This window comes from Molossus molossus, unplaced genomic scaffold, assembly GCF_014108415.1.
Source record: "Molossus molossus isolate mMolMol1 unplaced genomic scaffold, mMolMol1.p scaffold_m16_p_17, whole genome shotgun sequence".
Classification (NCBI taxonomy): domain Eukaryota; kingdom Metazoa; phylum Chordata; class Mammalia; order Chiroptera; family Molossidae; genus Molossus; species Molossus molossus.
The window spans coordinates 55132292-55154660 of NW_023425352.1; the positions used below are offsets into that span (position 1 = coordinate 55132292).

Consider the following 22369-nt stretch of genomic DNA (forward strand, 5'->3'; position numbering starts at 1 on the left):
ATTAAACATGTTTAAAATCTTTTATTAAAATATATTTTTGTTACAGATGTTTCTCCCCCCCCCCCCAACATCTTTAAAATCTTACCATATGCGCCCTGGCCTCTTTGGTTCAGCGGTTAGAGCGTCGGCCTGCGGTCTAGAGAGACCCAAGTTCAGTTCCCACTAAGGGCGCATACCTTGGTTGCAGTTTGTCCCCGGCCCTGGTTGGTCATGCGGGTGGCGGTCATGCAGGTGGCAGTCGATGTGTCCCTTTCATGTCGATGTTTTGCTCTCTTCCTCTCTCTTCCTCTCTCTCCCTCTCACTCTATTTGAACAAAAACATGGAAAAATGTCCTCGGGTGAGGATTAAAAAGAATAATAAAAAAATCTTACCATATGCAGACTGTTTACCTGATTGATTCGGCCAATTCTATAAAATTTTGCACAATGCTTTTAGGAATCTTTGGACCATGTGGTAATGTTTGTAGATTTCTAGGAATTTTACTTGTTTGATTTTCTGAAGGCAGTCTTCGTTGCAAGTATATATGGAAAAATTTATTTTCACCCTGCTGTGTAGCAAGTTCTGGCTTGGCATTAACTACCTGTGTGACACTGGATAGGGCATTTCACTTAAAACTGGGCTGTTTCTGGACTTCATAGTCTCTTCAAGGACCTTCAGGCCTGAAATTCTATGTTACTCTAATCTCCAGGAAAAAACACATTTGGATAAATAATGTTTATTTTATAAAAGGCCTAAACTTGATTTTATTACACTACTACTGTTCCAGCACATCATAATAATTATCTATAATATATTAATACATTTTATTTATGTGTTCTAATATTAAATTATAAACCTAAACAACAATAGCATTTTCCCATTGCCCATGGTGGGAATGCTATTACTAGATTTTATTCTTTTTTGCTCTAGGCATGTCTTTCATAAACAGCTGAGACAGGGTTAAGGAAAGTACTCCTCTTTGTCCTCTCCACTTCCTCCCCTCTTCTACTCTCTCTTCCCCTCTCCCCCTTCTCTCTCCTCTTCTTCCTACTTAACGTGTCACCTGTTGCTGTCAATATTTATTCAATAATGTATTTAAATTAAAGTTTTTATAGAAGAAAATTATTGAACTAATCTTTGAAGCTTACATGTTCATTGATTAAAAAGTTTAAGTGAAAACTATATCCAGATGAATATTATAACCATATTCTAAAGTGTTACATGTGTTACAACTATGAGGTATCACCTCGCATCTGCCAGAATGGCCGCCATCAACAAATCATCAAACAACAAGTGCTGGCAAGAGTGTGGAGAAAGGGAAACTCTAGTACACTGCTGGTGGGAATGCAGACGGGTGCAGCCACTGTGGAAAACAATATGGTGTTACCTCAAAAAATTAAAAATTGATCTGCCATTTAACCCAGTGATCCCACTTCTAGGAATATATCCTAAGAAGCCTGAAACATCAATCAAAAAGAATATATGTACCCCTATGTTCATAGCAGTACTATTTACAATTGCTAATGTCTGGAAACATTAGTCTAAATGTCCATCAATAGATGAGAGGATAAAAAAGCTGAGGTATATATACACAATGGACCACTATGCAGCTATAAGAAAAAGAGATCTCTTATCCTTCCAGACAACATGGAGGGAACTGGAGAGCATTATGCAAAGTGAAATAAGCCAATCACAGAAAGGCAAATACCACATGATCTCACTTATTTGTGGAATATAATGAACAAAATAAGCTGATGAACAAAATAGACCCTGAGACATAGAAAGGAGTATGGTTTAGACTGACAAATCTCAGTGGAGGGGAGTGGGGGGGGGATGAGATAAATAACATATGCATGTATGTGTAACCAATGGACATAGATGACAATGCTGTGGGGGGTGGGGTGGGGGTAGGGGATCAGGACGAGGGAGGGTGTCTGGGGGGAAAGGAGAAACATCTTTAATAAAAATAAATAAAAATTACCAAAAAATAAAAATAAAATAAAATTAGATACAATGAAAGTCATATGGCAAAGTAAAAAAATAAAAAATAAATTGTTACATGTGCTAGTTTTTTTTTTTTTTCTTTAATCCTCACCCGAGAATATATTTTTTTTCCCCATTTATCTTCAGATAGAATAGGGGAGAGAGAGAGAGAGAAAAACCTCGATGTGAAAGAGACACATTGATCGGTTGACTCCTGCACAACCCCGACCGAACTGCATCTGAGGTACATGCCCTTGATCGGAATTGAACCCATGACTCTTTGGTCTGCGGGCCGACGCTCTAACCGCTGAGCCAAACCAGCTAGGGCTCTAATTGGCATTCTTGTACACAACTTTTTAGTTTCCTTAATGAAAATTTATTGTCATGTAATTGTTTCCAAACATGCAAACATTCTGACCTGCCTTTCTCCCCCAACCCCTCCATTCCATAATTGAATCATTAAAGAAGTGGAAGCATTCAAAGAAAGGGGTGGGGGATGAGTATTTATTATGTTAGATAATGTGCTGGACATTTCCATGTATTTTTGGATCCACATAGCAACTCTGTGACATAGGTAGTTTGTCCTCTTTAGAGAAATTAAATGGCTTGCCCACTTAAAAAAGCTAATTAATGTCAGAATCGGGACAATAACATAGGTCTCAGACTTTCAATCTTACGGTCTTTCATTCACTCAGAAGTTTTCTTTTTGGGGGATAGCTGCAGGATAAAGAGGCCCCTTCCCAGTGTTTTATCCTGCTTCCTTATCTTCTGCTAATTGGAGTGTATATGTTTTCCCTCTGGTAAATTCCAAAAAAACAAAGTTTGAGAACTACCACTATCCCTTTTTTAGGGACTATGTTTAGGTTTGAATGTAAGAAATGGATATAAGAGCAGAACATCTATCTAATAATCTCTTTAGGAATCAACGCCCAAATTAAAAATAGGGTGTACTGTGTATCATTCTGGGAAAGACATGGTAGAAAATTGAGGTATAGCTCTCTACTTTCTACTAAGTTTAATTTTCTCTTTGAAGTTTATTAATATAAAACATCAAATGTTCAGAGAATAAGTTAAATGTGAGAAAGAGATTCAAAAGGTTCTTTATCTTTGTTCTGCCAATAACAGTAAGGCTGGCAGAAAAGGACACACTAAATGAAAATGAAAAGTATGTATAATTATAAACCTACATTTAAACATTTAACTGTATGTTACAATGAAAAACAGCTCTATTTCATTAGTAAGGATTATGGTCCTGATGGTGTATTTACCTTTACATTTGTAATTATTTATCTATAGTTTACCTACTTTCAGAATGAACTTTAAGCAGTTGTTTTAGTTTATAGAATAATTTTTACAATTGTAGGTGTATACCATATCTAGTGTACATTTTTTAAAAGTTTTTATTACTTCTTACAAATAACCATCTATAAATATGGAGTTTGGTTGTAGTTTATGAGCTTTGGAAAGGTATTTAAGTTGCCTGGAGGAACAAATCACCTCTCTATAATAGTGCCATTTTTCTAATTTGCAAACTGAATTTTAAAGGTACTTAACAACTATAGGTTATTGCAGTGGCATTTCATATAGTTATTAACCTAACTTAAATTGAGTAAAGTGTGTATTTATAAGAGAGAGTTCTATGAAAAATGCAGTTCTAAATGAAAGTTTATGAATAAAGACATACACATATACATCAGTATATTTATAGACATATGTAAACAAACAACTAAAAAAACATATACACAGGCATGTGTAAAGAATTTGTCTTGTCCAAAGAGAGGTCTTACCTTTGCTCTTGGCTTCTGGGAGGTAATCTATATCATACATGTATTAGTGTCTTTTTGTTTAGGGCATTAGGGCAGGAGTTAGCCATACCCAGTAGTGTGACCAGTTATGTGATTTAGGGTGAGGTTTTGGGTCATATGGTATCAGTCGACCTGGATACCTAGTTAAATCACTTGGACAGTCAATTGATTAATCATGCCTAGCTAATGAAGCTCCAATAAGACCTTTGGACACTGAAGCAAAGGGAGCTTCCCTGGTTGGTAATACTCGGTATCATATTGTCACATGTCAACAGTGTGTCATGTTGATGCCAAGAGCGTAATGCATCCTTGAAGCTTTGCATTTCACACACTGACCTGTATGTCTCTTCTTCTGACTGATTTTGACTTGTATCTTTTTCTTGTAATCTGTAACCAGGAGTATAATAGCTTTCAGTGAGTTCTGTGAGCTCTTCTAGTGAATTATTGAACCTGAGAGTGGTTTTGGGAACCCCCTGAACTTGCAGATGGTGTTAGAAGTGGGAACATTCTTGAGTACGGTGTCCTTAAACCTTGCAGTTTTATGTATAGGCTAGATTTCTATGTGTGCAAGAGTCAAGGGAAAGATAAGGAAGATAGCCCTGGCCGGTTTTGCTCAGTGGTTAGAGCATCGGTCTGTGGTCCAGAGAGACCCGGGTTCGGTTCCCGCTGAGGGTATGTACTTCGGTTGCGGTAGGTCCCCGGCCCTGGTTGGGTCGTGCGGGTGGCAGCCACTCGATGTGTCCCTTTCACGTCGATGTCTCTCTCTCTCTCTCTCTCTCTCTCTCTCTCTCTCTCTCTCTCTCCCCCTCCTGCTTTATCTGAATAAAAAACGGAAAAATGTCCTCGGGTGAGGATTAAAAAAAAAGAGATAAGGAAGATAAAATTGAGTAAAAACCAGCAAAGATGAAGAAGAACTAAGGTAATTATCTAGTGGAATGTTACCTGGTTTGGGGTATGGGAAAATAATATCAGAGAAAGAAATATTATAGGAAGACTGGCTGCTTTGAAGCTTGTTTGAGATTAGAGAACTAACTAATTTGCCTAGAGAATAGTTCAAAATAGATCTTGAAAAGTTATTATTGAAGACCTGGAGATGTACTGTGTGAATTAGGAGAGTAAAACTTTCCTTTTGATAAATATCAGGCAATCCAGTCACCCAAAACTGAACCAGAAACAAATAGAAACTTCGAACAGACCAATAACAACTAAGGAAATTGAAGATGTAATCAAGAAACTCCCCCTAAACAAAAGCTCAGGTCCCGATGGCTTCATGGGGGAGTTTTACTGAACACTCAAAGGAGATCTAACACCCATTCTCCTCAAACTATTCCAAAAAATCCAAGACGGAAGACTTCCAAACTCATTTTATTAGGCCAGCATAATTCTAATTCCAAAATAAGATAAAGCCACTACAAAGAAAGAAAACTACAGGCCAATATTCCTGATGAACACAGATGCCAAAATCATTAACAAAATATTAGCAAATCGGATCCAGAGATACGTCAAAAAATCATTCATCATGACCAAGTTGGATTCATCCCAGGGATGCAAGGATGGTACAATATTTGCAAATCAATAAATGTGATATACCACATAAACAAAATGAAAGGTAAAAACCGTATGATCTTAACAATAGATGCTGAAAAAGCATTCAACAAAATCCAGCACCCATTTCTGATAAAAGTGCTCAGCAATGTGGGAATAGAAGGATCATATATATATTTTTTAATTTATTTTTATCCTCACCCAAGGACATTTTTCAATTTTTTGTTCAGATAGAGTGGGAGGGAGAGAGAGGAAGAGAGAGAGAGAGAGAGAGAGAGAGAGAGATTGATGTGAAAGGGACACATCGAGTGGCTGCCACCTGCACGACCAACCAAAGTCAGGGACAAACTGCAACCAAGGTACGTGCCCTTAGTGGGAACCGAACCCAGGTCTCTCTGGACCACAGGCTGACACTCTAACCACTGAGCCAAACTGTCCAGGGCGAGGGATATCTTGACATAATAAAGGCCATATATGAAAAACCTACAGTCAACATCATACTCACTGGGCAAAACTAAAAGCATTTCCCTTAACAGGAACAAGACAGGGATGCCCACTTTCACCACACTTATTTAATGTAGTGCTGGAATTCTTAACCACAGCAATTAGATGTGAAGAAAATATAAAAGGGATCCAAAATGGAAAGGAGGAAGTGAAATTGTCATTATTTACAGATGATATGATATTGTACATAGTAAACCCTAAAGACTTCATAAAAAATCTACTAGATTTGATAAATGAATTTGGCAAAGTAGCAGGATACAAAATTAACGTCAAGAAATTGATGGCATTCTTATACACCAACAATGAACTCTCAGAAAGAGAAATTTAAAAATTCATCCCATTTACCATCACAGCAAAAAAATTAAGATACCTAGGAATAAACTTAACCAAAAAAGTAAAGGACCTGTTCTCAGATAACTAAAGGACATTGAAAAAAGAAATAAAGGAAGATATAAAAAAGTGGAAGCATATACTTTGTTCATGGATTGGAAGAATTAACAGTTTTAAAATGTCCATACTACCCATAGCAATCTATAGATTTAGTACAATCCCCATCAAAAAACATATTACACAGAACTAGAACAAATACTTCAAAAGTTTATATAGAACCAAAAAAGACCCCAAACAGCCACTGCAATCTTGAAAAAGAACAAAGCAGGAGGGATCATAATACTGGTTATCAGGTTATACTACAAAGCGACTGTAATCAAAACAGCCTGGTAAGGGCACAAGAACAGACATATAGATCAAGAACAGAACAGAGAACCTGGAAATAGACCCAAGACATTATGCTTAATTAATATTTGATAAAGGTGGCAAGAGCATACAATGGAGTAAGGACAGCCTTTTTAATAAATGGTCTTGGCGAAATTGGACAGCTAATGCCAAAAAATGAAACTAGACTACCAACTTATATCATACACAAGAATAAACTCAAAATGGATAAAAGACAAATGTGACTCGTGAATCCATAAAAATTCTAGAAGAAAATGTAGGCAACAAAATTTCAGACATCACATGCAGCAGAATTTTCACTGATACAATGCCTAAGGCAAGAGAAACAAAGGGAAAAATGAATATATGGGACTACATCAAACTAAAAAGCTTCTGCACAGCAAAGATACAGTCATCAAAATGGAAAGGCAACCCACTATATGGGAAGGCATAATTGCCATCAATACGTCAGATAAGGGGCTAATTTCCAAGATATGTAGAGTACTGATACAACTCAACAAAAGGAAGACAAAGAACCCAATTGAAAAATGGGCAGAAGACCTAGACACCTCTCCAAACAGAACATACAAATGGCCAAGAGACATATGAAAAAATTCTCAGTGTCACTAATCATCAGAGAGATGCAAATTCAAACAACTACGAGGTATCATCTCACACCTGTCAGAATCGCTGCCATCGACAAATCATCAAATAACAAGTGCTGTTGAAGGAGTGGAGAAAAGGGGACTCTAGTACACTGCTGGTGGGAATGCAAGCTGGTGCAGCCACTATGGAAAACAATATGGTGTTACCTCAAAAATTAAAAATTGAATTGCCATTTGACCCAGTGATCCCACTTCTAGGAATATCAGTTCCAGACTCTACCACAATAAATGAATTTCCGCGAAGTAGGATTCTTTCTTTATATACAGTTTTCCCTTGCCACTTTGCGCTTCTACTTTCGAGGCTTCACTCTGTTGCGGTTTTTTCTTTTTTCTTTTTTTTCTTTTTCAAATCTTTATTGTTGGATGTAAAATGTATTACAGATGTTCCACGTTTTCCTCCCATTGACCCCCTTCTCCCCACTCCCGCCCCCTCCCACCTTTTCCCACACTATTGTCTGTGTCCATTGGTTATGCATATAAGTTCTTTGGTTTATTCCCCCCCCACCAACCCCTTTCCCTTTGAGGTTTGTCAGTCTAGCAATGAATTTGTGCTTCTTAATCCCTTCACCTTTTTCACCCATTCCCCCAAGCCCCCTCCCAACTGGCAAGCAACAAAATGTTCTCTGTATCTATGAGAATGTTTCTGTTCTACCTGTTCATTTTGTTTGTAGATTCCATTGTTGATAGATATATATTCATTGCCATTTTGTTTGTTCATATATTTTATCTTTTTCTTCAAAAAGACCCTTCATCATTTCATATAATAACGGTTTGGTAGTGATGAACTCCTTTAACTTTTTCTTGTCTGGGAAAGTTTTTATATGTCCATCGATTCTAAATGACAGCTTTGCAGGATAGAGTAATCTTGATTGTAGGTTCTTGGTTTTCATCACTCTGAATATTTCTTGCCACTCCCTTCTGGCCTGCAAAGTTTCTTTTGAGAAATCAGCTGACAGCCTAATGGGAACTCCCTTGTAGGTAACTAGCTGCCTTTCTCTTGCTGCTTTTAAGATTCTCTCTTTGTCTTGAACCTTTTGCATTTTGATGATGATGTGTCTTGGTGTGGGCCTTTTGGGGTTCATCTTGTTTGGGACTGACTCTCTGTGCTTCCTGGAGTTGTATGTCTGTTTCCTTCACCAACTTAGGAAAGTTTTCTGCCATTATTGTTTCAAATAGGTTTTCAATTTCTTGTTCTCTCTCTTCTCCTTCCGGCACCCCCAAGATGCGAATGTTGGCATGCTTGAAGTTGTCCCAGAGGCTCCTTACAATATCCTCATTTTTTTGGATTCTTTTGTCTTTTTGCTTCTGATTGGCCATTTTTTGCTTCCTTATATTCCAAATCGATGGTTTGCTCCTTGGATTTACATACTCTATTATTGAAGCTGTGTAAATTATTCTTTATTTCAGTTAATGCCTCCTTCAATTCTAACTGTGTATCCATGATTTCTAACTGGTCCTTTTTAATGCTCTTGAGGCCCTCCCTAAGTTCACTGAGGTTCTCACTAAGTTCATTGCGCATCCTTATAAGCAGTATTTTGAACTCAGCATCTGTTAGGTTGCTTATCTCCATTTCGCTTAGTTCTTTTCTTGGGGTTTTGTTCTGTTCTTTCATTTGGGACCTGTTTCTTTGTCTCCTCATTTTGGCTGCCTCCCTGTGTTTGTTTCAGTGTATTACTTAATGAGAGGTATGGGGCTCGCTGAGACCAGATGCTGCTTGTTTGAAAGAATTTAAGAAAAACCTGAAGCAGGATCCAAGACAGGCCAATCCTATGGTTAAGCAAGTGGCAACAGCTTGGGTGGGCTTGAAAGTTGGGCGGGGCGGGGCGGGGCAGGGCCTCAGGGAGTCAGCAGGGCGGGGCTACTAGTGTGAGCCAGGTTGCTGGAGTCCCAGATATGGAGACTGTCTGCCCCCCCCCCCCCCCCCCCCCCCCGGGGAAGGGCTCACCAAAGGAACAAAGGCCTCTGACAGCACGTTTGTCCCGGAGAAAGTCCCCTCTCCAGCCCTCGCTCCAGTGCCAAACAGCTCAGTTCTTCCCTATATGTCTCTGGCGCCCCTCGAGCTGCCTCCCCTCCAAGCTTAGAGGGAGAGAGTCCGATAAGTCCGTGCGCGGGCCCTTTAGGGAGCTGCCTGGGGCTCTAGCCACTTCAGCTTCCCTGAGCCTCAGTTTCCGCTGGTTTTTCCAGCCAGAAGTTATGGGGACTTCTCTTCCTGGCACTGGAACCCTGAGCCGGGCACCTGGTATGGGACGTGGACCCCTCAGTCCTGAGGAAGGACCTTCCCAGCCACAGGAGCCTCTTGATTTTTATCCGCCACACGAGGGACCAGCCTGTCATGCCACCGCCGCCCCTCCTACCAGTCTGGATGTGGCTGCTGATTTAAGTTCGTAGTGGTAGGACTTCCATTCATCTGGATTTCAGGCGGTTTTGAATGATTGTTGTTCTGTAGTTTAGTTGTAACTTTGATGTGGTTGTGGGAGGACGCGATACCGCGGTTACCTACGCCGCCATCTTGACCGGAAGTCTACCATGGAATTTTTTGTTAAAATGTCCCATTAGTTGAAACAAACACTGTCTCTACCACAACTCTGATGAGTTATAACAAAACTTAAAACACACTTTGATGTAGGTTTCCTCTCACTTGTCATCTATTGGAATACTCAGCTTGATATACTCAGCCTTCACATTAATCTTGCAGCCAAGGGTGTACCAAGATTTTCAAAAGGGCCGCGCTGGGGGCGGGGCCCACGGGAACTCCGGTTTTTTCCATTGAATGTATTGCACTGTTTTAAAAAAGCTCTCTTTTAACATTTAAAATTTGTATTTTTTTTTGTTTAAATTTGTATTTGTGTTACACTTTTCTCCACCAGATTTTATCCTTATATAATATATTCTTATGCAGGAATTATATTTTGCATGTAATATGTTATGAAAGTAATATATTTTATTCATTAAAGCTTTATTCATATTTATCACCTTATCATGTCTCTTCACTAAAAATATGTATGTAAATTGAAATTTAAAAAATATCTCCTAGTCATTAAATTGTAGTTAGCATGTAGTTAGTAAAACAATATAAATGTATTAAAATGTTTAATAATTACGAAACAAGAAAACGAAGTTATTGGAAATGCATCTTTTGATGACATGGGTGAAACTAATCTTTAATTGTTTTAATTCAACCTTTTGTGGATAAGTAATACACATTGCTGCAATAAGACAATGTTCAGCATCCTTTTATTTCCCCTATTTCATTTAGAGTTGTAAGTGCTGAGAAAAAAATTCACATAATAATTTGATGGTAATGGACAGATTTTTTTTCAGCTTTGTCACTCAGTTATTTGAACTCTACATCAAATATTATTTTTATTTATCAGCTGATAATTTGCTTAGGTTCCTCTTCAATTTTGCTGGAAACAGAATTAGAAACCACCTGACTTGGTCATTTATTAGAGACATGCAGTTCTGGAAAGTATACAAAATTGGCTTTATTAAAGCTTCTTAAATAATTAGTAATTTTATGTGTTAGTATTTTTCTTATAGGTGTATGTTTACCTTGACGTTTGAGGAAGTGATGGTAAAAGTTAAATATTGTTAATTTCAATATACCTTTGTCAAACTTTTTTTTTTATATATATAAAATGTTTTTATCATGTACCTTAAATATGTTTTAGTCAGAGCTATTCAATTTCAGGCCATCTGCTTTGGAACCTTATTGGCAAAACTGTTCTTCATTGTCAAACCAATCAGATTTATTTTCATGATAGAAAAGGTCTGGCCTTATTTTTCATTTCAAATAAATGGCTTGATTTGTGTTTCTGTGACAACCATCTTTTGATATTTAATCCTTGGTAGATAAATGGAAGAGCAAGGAAACTTGTTTTAAGTTTGTTTCCTGGAAGAAATAAGGTGATACTGTCTTTCTTGTTTCTTATTGGAAATGGTCTTACCTTTGTTTCACAGGACTCTTTCTGTGATGATGAATATGGGATGAAAGAAAGAAACTATTTAAATGAAAATTGCAATCAACTTCTGCCCCATTCCATTATATATATGCAAATATAACATCCTATCACAGTTCTCCACTTATAATTTCTGGCTTCATTCTTTATAGAAAGAATATATAAATCAGGAAGTCCTGTAGTCAGTTTGTGTAGTCAGTCAGTTTAAAGAAGGCTTTGTGGACAAAACATGAATCATTCCTAGTTTATTACTTCAGAGATTTTTACACGCTAGGCAGTGCAATACAGTTCTATTCAGTATGAATGATAGATATGCTATTCTTTTTATAGAGTGGGTAAAGGCACTTGTGAAAGGGGAGGAAAGAAAGAGAAAGTTAAAATTTATGAATAATTTATCTGGAATTTTCTATTTCTATAACCTGAAAAAAATAATGAAAGAAATTCTAAATTCACTATATTAGTGTACTCCTTTGATATGCTGTTACCTTCAGCAGTAATTTGAAAGATTCCTATTATAATATTTATAGCAACCTCTAATTTATAGATAGGGAAACTGAGACTTCAAGAGGTGAAATACTTGCCAATAGTCATTAAGCTAGTGAATGGTTCAGTCAGGAACTTCGAAACTTATTTTTCCTCCTATGTTACACTACCTAGTATGTGGTCTGGTACACAGTAAATGTTTACTGTGTGTTTAATGAATGAATAACTGCATATTTTTAATGAACTCTTAAATACTTACCATTGTAGTAGTTTCTTGAATTTTGACCTGCTAATGAGTAACGTTATAGATGATTCACTACAGAAGAATATTGAAGACATCTTGTGTTGTCAAAGCATGGTCAAGTTGATCTCTTTAATTCTTGGGGTGGTGTGTATGGAAGTGACTAATAGAACAGCAAAGAACTTGGACATTTTTTATGTTTTACATATTAAGAAAGAGATCTGTAACAGTGTGGTGGTGCTCATTTGATAGGTGTCACTGTTGGACATTTTTTATGTTTTACATATTAAGAAAGAGATCTGTAACAGTGTGGTGGTGCTTATTTGATAGGTGTCACTGTTGATACTGCAGTTAGATGTCTATGCGTCAGACATACTGTGTTTATATGACCAGTATATTTTTATTGTGTTACAGGTATTCTCTTAAAGCAAATGACCAAATCTTGGCTGAAGATAAGCACAAGGAACTGTAAGTGCATTAAACCCAAGATTGTACATAATTTACCCTGTCAATGGAGTAGATGTATATACATAATTTTTGATTTTTTAAATTATATGAAATATAAAGATTTAATTAACACCATGGCTTTAATCCTTGTAGGATTGGGATATATTTACTACATAAGGTTAGGAAATAATTGTTCCTGTATGCACATTAAAACATGTAGTATTGTATTTCATAATTGGGAAATATGTCATTTCATTTTCTTTCCTCAGATAAAATATTGAATTGTCACTGTAAATTTTTGGCTCTTTGTTGACTTCCCCAACCTCATGCTTTAGATAGAGAAATATAATTTTGTGTCTTTTGTTATCTTGCGAAGAAGTAGGTGCCTAGTTATGTTAGCATAGGGTAAAACACTAAAAAGTTTGAAATGTGAATACAGTTTTGTTTCTTTTTCAAGTTTTTATGTTCTTAGGGTTCTTTCTTTTAGACAAAAATAATTGCATATATGATACTTGGATATCTCCATTGCTGTTTTTTTTTTTTTTTGCTTTACTGTAGTATTTACAGGAACTATGAAGTTTTTAGTTAAAAATTGCTGATTTGGGAGTTCTTTAAATTCACCTTACCTTAACCTTTTTAGTATCATAAGACTGTCTGAAGAAGGAAGCTAAATTTTGTATGTTTCAGTTTTCTTGCTTGTCTACCTTTTTTCCCCTTATTGTGCTATAAGAAAGTCCTGGCAATCTTAATTATTATGCAAATACCTCATGTCAAATAATACTATAGAATGAAGAATTTGAGGAATTTGAGGCTAACTACATCTTCAGGTTGGATCACACTTGATAATACTGTAGTTCCACTTTTCCATAGGGGATACTTAGACCCTCAGTTGATGCCTGAAATCATGGATAGTAACAAATGCTATATATAATATGTTTATATATATAAACACACACACACACACTATGATAAAGTTTATAAGTTAGACACAATAAGAGATTAACAACAATAACTAATACAGTGATACCTCGGTTCTCGAACGCCTCGGATTTCGACCAAATCGGTATTCGACCAGGAGATTCGAGAAACTTTTGTCTTGGAATCCGAACAAATATTTGGAACTCGAACTTCCGAGATGAGCCGAGTTGAACCGAATGGCGTTCATTCGGCCCAGCGCGCCTTGCTTGCGTCATCAGTGTGAGTGCAGAGAGAGAGTCACGCTTTGTGGAGAGAGTCACGCTTTACACTGAATTTAACCCTTAGACATACTGTACACTTTTATTTCTTGTTGAGATTTATGTTTTTCTACATATTATATACAAATTAGGCCAGTAAATAGGCATTTTCTGGGGCTTGGAACGAATTAATCCAGTTTCCATTATTTCCTATTGGGTTTCATTGCTTCGGTTCTCGAACAATTTGGTTCTCGACCGTCCTCCTGGAACGAATTATGTTTGAGAACCGAGGTATCACTGTAATCAAATAGAACAATTATGACAATATACTGTAATACAAGTTATGTGAATGTAGTCTTTCTCTGTCAGTTTCTTATTGTACGATACTCACCCTTAAAATGATGATGATGATGATGTGAGATGATAACAGTGCCTACAGGATAAGACGATATGAGGTAAATAACATAGGCATTGTGACATAATGGTAGGCTACTATAAGGGTTACTTGAACAAAAGCACTGTGATACTACGACCGTGGATCTGGTAAACCAGAGGGCTATTAAGTGACTAATGAGTGGGTAGCTATACAGCTTGGCTACATTGGGCCAAGGGGTGATTCACGTCCTGGGTGGGATGGGGCTGGACAGCATGAGATTTCATTGTGCTACTTCAGAATGGCTTGAAATTTAAACTAATGAATAGTTTATTTGGAATTTTCTATTTCTATAACTAGGAAAAATAACTTAATGAAAGAAACTCTAAATTCACTAAATTTAAAGTGTTAATTTAATATACTTATCTATTACAGGTTGAACTTTATCAGCTTATAGTCATAATGGTGAACTGAGTGAGCAAATATAATGTACATCGAAAAGTTTAAAGAACATAATTTTTAAATTTATTATTATTTTTATACCCGAGTATATGTTTTATTTGTAGTTTTTTTTTTTGGTTTTTTTTTTTAAGTTTATTTTGAAAGAGAGGAAGGGAGAGAGAAACATTGATGTGAGAGAGAAACATTGATCAGTTGCCTCCTGTACATGCCCTGACTGGGATTCAAACCCAAAATGTAGGTATGTGCTCTGACCAGAAATCAAACCTGAAACCTTTTGGTGCATGGATAAACTATGAGTCACCTGCCCAGGGCTACAATTTAATTTTTTTTAGTATAACATGAAGTTGTCTTCCTTCTTAGTAACTAGTGCTTACATAGCAAGGTTCTTATACTTGTTAGTATTGTTACTTGATTGATTTGACTTTAGTTGATTATGTTTGTTCTTACGGCTGCGGGCTCTTTGTCTTGTAGTTTTTGACCTGTACACTGAAAAAAACTCTCAGTTGAATATACAACTGCAACATCAGCCCTTCATGAAAGCTACTTATAAATAATCTTATTTGTGTTGTTACAATTAAAGTAGCCAAGATCTCTTTGTTCTCAAGACTAAGTTTTTAAAATATAAGATGTATATATGAAACAAAATTTAATTATCCAATTAATAATTCATGCTTTATTTGCATAACACATTATTGCTTCTTAATTCTAATGTGTTAAAGACAGTCTTGTGATATTGCAAAAATGCAGTGACACCATCACATTAGCCTGCTTTTTGAAAATGTACCTTAATTCTCTATGTATCAGTAAGAGTACAAGAACTAATTATCTTGATAATACTTCATATGGTAAATACTGTGTTTTCATTAAAAATATTCTTAGCTTCTGAAATGTGGTAATTCAGATTCCACATACCCTTAGTCACTCTTGCCTTGCAAATATACTTGTATTTGTCTGGGGAAGACTGATAAGCAACAAAACAGGAAAAGTTGGTCAGCAATGACAGTGACAGTTGTCTCTCTAAGCAGAATGGTTTTTCTCAGATACTTGTTTTCTAATGTTCTATATACTGAAGATTCTGGGGAATGGTTTTAAGTAGAAATTAAATTTGTGGTGGGATTAATCCAAAACTATAATTGAAAAAATTTTTTTTAATCTTTACCTGTGGATATTCTTCCATTAATCTTCAGATAGAGTGGGGGGGGGGGAGAGAGAGAGAGAAAGAAAAAGAGAGAGAAAGAGAGAAACATCGACATGAGAGAGACATATCAATCTCTTGCCTCCTGCAAGACCCTGACCAGGGCTGGGGATGAACCGCAACCAAGGTACATGCCCTTGGCCAGAATCAAACTGACTCTTTGGTCCGAGGGCCGGTGCTCTAACTGCTGAACCAAACCGTCCAGGGCTAAAACTGTAATTTATACTTTGCTCTATACATGATCAAGTAATGAACTGGTTTCATTAGTCTTCTATAGATTTTTCTCAGTCTATTAGAATTTTAGTTTTGTAAATGGAGTAATTGAAAATAAATTAGAAAAACATTACTATTTCATTTAAATATTTTCTACCCACTTATCAGTCAATAGCTAGATAGATACTATTTAAAGAAAATACTTTGACTTAACTTATAAATGGAGACTAACTCTCCAATTTAATATTGCTTTAAATTTAGAAAGTTCATAATTGGAGATTTTGTAATTGTGGGTTTTCTTATTGAACATATTACAGTTATGGGACCATTTTGTTCTCATAAATATTTGTTTTATGAATATCTAAATTGTACATTACCTTGAATAAAGATTAAGGTAAGGAAAGTTAAAAGTTGGCCGGAGTTAGGGACAAATACCAAAAGCAATATAAATAAATTCAAAAGTAGCCATGCCACTTAACACAGGTAGAAATAACTTGATATCTAAGGGTTTTTTTTTCAGTTTGCTGTACTATATAAGGCATGGGGAATGCCTCTTTAAAAAAGATTGACATTTATTTACTTGATTTTTCAGGATAGCTGCGAAGATAAATTGTGAATTTTTATAAACAATGTATGCTATTCTAGATATGAGGTATAGTTTCTCTTCTAACCCTGAATGAATTCTCTTTTAATGATTCTCTTTTATGTCAAAAATTAACTGTTTTTTGTTTTTTTTTCAGAATTACCCCTTTAAGGTTTAAAATTTTGTCTTGTAATAATTATATTTCAGTTTTTTTGAGTCAATCTATGATTATGACAAAATGGGTGAAAATAAATGAGTTATGCAAGGGGCATGAAGCCAGAGTATTGGAAAGGACACTGAACCTTGATCTTTGGTTCAGTGTAAAAAAAAATATAATATTTTAGAGAACAGTGCCCAATTTTTAAAATAGCGGGAGATTTATAAGTATTTAATGGCATGTTGGAGAATTTGTTAAGGGCAGGTAGAGATAATCAGTAACATCAATATGCTCTTATATCCATTATTATTAATTTTGTTACTTAGCAGTTCTTTGAAAACCTCAGCATTGTTTTTTAAGAATACTATATGCCTGTAAAGCTAATAGACTTTGTTCATAGCAAAATATATTTGGTTAATGACAAAGAGGGGGAGAAAAACCTGGCAAGCAGAAAGTCAGGATTGAAATAAAGAACATCTAAGACCAACAAGGTTAAATGGTTATTATTTTTCAATATTCATAAATAAGATACAAATACAGTATTTTAAATATTGTAAACATTTTTATGGTCTCTCAAAGGCCACATTTTTCATATCTTTAAATTATAGAACTTTTAATCTAGAAATGAATTTTAAGATTAATATCTGTAATTTATAATGAAATTCACAGTGATAAAGTGACTTGTACAGGTTACACTTCAATAACAAGTGCTGGACCAGAATTCAAATCTCCTGATTCCTATTTTAGTGCTTTTGCTGTTATACCAGCAGCTCCCTAAATATGCAGTGATTTTTTTTTTTAATAAAAAGGGATTAATATCCATTGCAAGACTCAGTAACTGATTAAGATGAACTAAGTAGCTGTATGAAGACTCAATGACTGATTAATTTCATAGTTTTGTTTTAGAAACTTCCTCAGACCCATAGTCTCTAGAGAGTGAATTGAAGAGAATCATCAGTTACTAAGTATGCCTGACTTCCAAATACAAGACACTTCCCGTTCTTTCAGTGAGAGGTTATAATACAAAGATTTTGGCTGACTTGATTCTAAAAACTTTTAGAGATATTTATAAATTAAGTGAGATTTACACTCATAATTTAGTTTATACATTTTACAAGTGCATATTACATGGAATAATTTTAAAATACTTTTTTCTTTTTTACCCTAATTTTCTTGAGTATTCAGAATCTTTATTATCGATATCTTTGTCACCACTAGAACCCTTTTCTCTAAAACACAGCACTCTTTTGTGATCGGAGTTGTTTGACTCCATGTATGATACTTTCATTAGAAATTTCATCCTAAGCTACAAATGCCTTTTATATGAGATAAGTTTTTATTGATTTTTATGTATAGTCTGATCTTTGTAAGGTAGCCATTAATTATATTGCTTTTAAAATTAATCTTTAAAATGCTTTTTATAATAAGATTTACCATTTTTGCTAATGAGACTGTACCTCGAGGAATAAGAACTAAATTTTTGTTAGATTTCTTTGCTCCTTTTTTACTAATACTATTAGTTGAGTTCTGTGAGAATTTCAAACTAGTTTGATTGAATTCATTTCAGGCTTTTATACATATTCCATGAATGGTTCTCAAGTAATCAGAGTTGATCCTTTTTGGTGAACTTTTGACTGTCCTCTCACTTTAAAATTCTAGGGTTTCATAGTTTTTTTCTTATCTGTTACACCTGGATTAAAAAATCTTCTGAAAGCTTTGCTTAAATATTTTATTGTTTAAAAGAAAATTATTAACCCTGTCATAAAGGAAAACTCATTATAAGAGATAATTTTAGGGCTCAACTAGGTCTTATATTCATATATGTATGATAGATGAATGAAAGATATTTGTCATGCCCTGGCCAGTGTGGCTCAGTTGGTTGGAGCATTGTCCCATACACCAAAAGGTGGTGGGTTTGATTCCTGGTCAGGGCACATATTCAGGTTGAAGGTTTGATTCCCAGTCAGGGTGCATTCAGGAGGCAGCCAGTTAATGTTTCTCTCTCACATAGATATTTCTGTCTCTCTCTCTCCCCCTCTCCCTTCCTCTCTCTTTAAAATCAATAAAAAAATATTAATCATTAGAGGTAAATCTTAAAACCCTTTGAAGAAATGTGTGGTACCTTGTACTTAGCATTAGAAGAAACTTAGTTTATGTATGAGTTTTACCACAGACTGTAACCTTGGTGTATCTGTTAGGATTCAATTCCACTATGAGTATTAAGAATTAAGGAATTTATTATAGGAATTAAACCTTTTTCAATTGTGGGAAAAACTAGGGAAGTAAAGGTCCAAAAAGGATCAGAGAAAAGTCACTAACCACTTCTGGTGTAGGTTAATGAATTGGAGCTTTTAAGAAGCAGCTAGGCATGTCCAGCTGCTGGAGGAACTGTGAAGGGGGTGAGTGGGTTGTTGTCTTTTTGCTTCCATCTCTGTGGGTTTTTACCATCTGGTGATAGGCTCGGGCATGGTTGGGAAGGTGAGCTAGAGGTAGAGTGGGGATAAATAAGGACAAACTGCCCATACCTTTCTGTCTTTCACTACCTCTAATTAATAACTACCTTTGGAGTGAAAAGGCAGCTGCTTTACTTGCAACTCCCAGTATATACAAATTTCTCCTGTGGTTTGTCCTAACTTGAAACCATATAGGGAAGGAAATTCTGGGAAAAGTAGTTTTGTTAACAGAGTATCAAAGAATATCACTTAGTTTAGTCACTTAATCTTCTGAATTTATTATCCTTATTTGTAAAATGGTGATAATCCTCTTATTTTATTAGGCAAGGATTAGATGAAATTACATACATGAAAAAGTTTTGAGAAGAATCATGTAATGCTTAGTTGTTAAATAGGTGTTTATGAGTACAGTGATGTTTATGAAAACCTCTTGGACTGGCTTCTGCTCTTGGAAAAGATGTCTTTCAAATATCATTGAGTGTATATTAGTGCTTTGCTATTTTATTATTATCCATTTAGCAAATGACTTCTTTAATTAGCTACTTCTCTTTTAGTTTATTCAGTAATACTTATGGGTATAGTTTCTGAGTTTCTAGCATACAATTCTTTAGAAGAAAAGAAGGGATCTCATCTTCTTTGCTCTCTACCTCTGATTTTTTTTCAGGGAGGGGGAAGGATAAGGTGTTTCCTGGAATTTTATTCTGAGGTTTTCAGTTCACATGTAGTTCATTGATCCTTTGCTGTAAATAGTTTACTTGACAGTATTTCATTGTATGGTGTCTATGGGGTGAATATTCAGTGGGGTCAACATGGAATGGAGAGAACAAAAAACTGCTGGTATATTGAATTCTTTTTCTCCTTGGTCTAAAACAAACAGGACTATTTTGAGAATGAAGCTATGACAGATATCTACCCGAAAAATCAAGTAAGGGTATGCCAACACTATACATCCCCTTAATGATTGAGTTAGACTTTTGGGGGACAATATGAATTTTGGAGTTTTGGGAAATTTTTAGTATCTGTTAGAAACTAATCTAATCCTTGAAAATACTTTCTCTACTGAATACAATTGATTTCTTTTTGGAAAGCATTGAACAGTTAAATAACATTTATGTATTAAAGAACAAGAGAAAAGAGCATTATTTTCATTACTTTTGTGCTCTAATTTAATTTTCACAGCAACCTTCAGAGGTAGATATATACTCATTTTATAGAAAAACTGAGGTTTCGAGAGACTCTAACTTGTCTTATAGTAGAAAAAGATAGACTATGATTTGATTTCAGATCTTTTTTACTGCTTTCTACTTTGCCTAAGTTCAGTGACTTAAGACAGAAATTTTTTTTTTTTTACTTTTCTGGAGGGATAATATTATTTAAAACAAATCTACCAACTTCACAAAGTGTTTAAAGGTATTTATGATGTATATTACATTTTATAAGTTTTAATATGGTTTACTAGAAATATGCCATAGTTTGTAGGTAATACTGTGTTTTTGATTGCTAAGGTAACAATCTTAGAGGATACTCTGAGCTCATGTTGATGAAAAGAAATCTGATATTTCCAACAGACTAGGTCTTTTCTTGAGTTGTGTGTTATAAATTTATTCTTTGTGGAGCTAGCTCCCTCTGTAGAACTTTATTAAGAGTGCAGCCTGACTTTTTCAGTTATTTAGCAAAGTGGTTGAAACATTATCTAGAACAGATTTTAAAATTTTCTTTTAAATTTTACTTTATAGCTTAATCACTTCCAGGTGTTTTTCTTATGAAAATATCACCTTGATGAAAATATATCATTTAGTATATACTAAATTTTAATAGCATATATTGCATTAAACTACCTTCTTCAAACATTCCTACTACTTTAATGCTTTGTTTGGGAATGCCAGGGAGACTTGTGATTTCTAAGTCTGTAAATCTGTGTTGGGTAAGACCATAGTAGGTAGAAAAAAGCCTGATGGAAAATTTTGGGGAAAAATGTTTTGTAGTTTAACTAGATTCTATATATACTTGCAATTTCCCTTTCTTTCTAGTTAAAAAATAATTGTTGAATTGGATAGGAAAATGTTTATTAAAAGATTTTTTTTCCAGAAAAGAGACATAAAATTTCTGCCTCTGGTGGACAGAGCAAAATAAATATTTTCTCAAGAGCTCAAGAAATGCAGAAAATATGCTTCACATATACAATTTGCATAAATATATGTTCTTGCAAGGAAAATCCTTTGTTACCAGATCCTACCACCAACATCCCTTTTTGGAAGTGTGGATGGATATTTGTTTTACTATCACTTTTTCACTGTTCTTTTTCAAACTATTTTGTATTTAAATATTAAATTGTATAATTAGCTCTTCAAAGATGTTTTTCCTACTAGAATGAGGACAGAGAAAATGTGATTGGCTTCCACAATGGAATTTAGAAACATGGGCAAGCTGATGTCAACCATAAAAGTAGGTACTATGTACATAACATAATAATGAGGATAGCCAAGAATGGAAGTTTTTATGTTCTTTCAATTTATAAAAATTTATACATTCTTCTAAATAGGATCGAAGGATGTTCATATCACGCATGAATAGGGTTTTAAACAATTATGTAGGGTATGTATCTTAATACCAAACATTCATTATTCTGTTAAAGTATGATGCAGTTTACAGAAGCACTGGCATGCATTATAGTGGCACGAAGAAATCCAAGGATGATTCTTATTCTTTCTATTTTTTTAAATTTTTATTTTTGTTACAGATGTTTCTCCCTTTTTTCCCCATTGACACCCTCCTCCCCATCTCCCCCACCTCGTACCCAGCTTTGTTGTCCATGTCCATCGGTTATGCGTACATGCATTATAAGTTCTGTGGTTTTTCTCTTCCCTCCTCCACCACCTCCTCTTCTGAGGGTTGTCAGTCTGTATGCTATTCCCACGTCTCTGGGTCTGCTCTATTCCTCAGACTGTTATGTTCATTATATTCCACAATTAAGTGAGATCATGTGATATTTGTCTTCTCTGCTTGTCTTGTTTTGCTTAGGATAGTACTTTCCAGGTCCCTTCATGTCGTTTCAAAGGATAAGAGATTTTCCTTTCTTACAGCTGCATTGTACTCCATTAGGTATATGTACAACAGCTTTTTTTATCCATTGATCTACTGATGGACACATGGGCTGTTTCCAGAACTTAGCTATTGTAAATAGTGCTGTTATGAACATGGGAGTACAAATATTCTTTCTGGTTGGTGTTTCAGGCTTCTTAGGATATATGCCTAGGAGTGGGATCACTGGGTCAAATGGCAGTTCCATTTTTAATTCTTTGTGGTAACACCACAATGTTTTCCATAGTGACTGCACCAGTCTGCATTCCCACCAGCAGTGCACTAGAGTCCCCTTTTCTCCACACCCTCGCTAACACTTGTTGTTTCATGATTTGTTGATGGCAGCCATTC

At 35.4% G+C, this 22369-nt stretch overlaps 1 protein-coding gene across 7 annotated transcripts in view; it reads left to right on the forward strand.

Annotated features, from left to right (window-relative positions):
* Positions 1–22369, forward strand: part of ADK (adenosine kinase) — a 630959-nt gene that overhangs the window by 80514 nt on the left and 528076 nt on the right. For all 7 annotated transcript variants that reach the window (XM_036265166.1, XM_036265171.1, XM_036265184.1 and 4 more), the window contains one exon: positions 12294–12347. In XM_036265166.1, coding sequence (XP_036121059.1) covers positions 12294–12347 — 54 coding nt within the window. The remainder of the gene's footprint in view (positions 1–12293; positions 12348–22369) is intronic.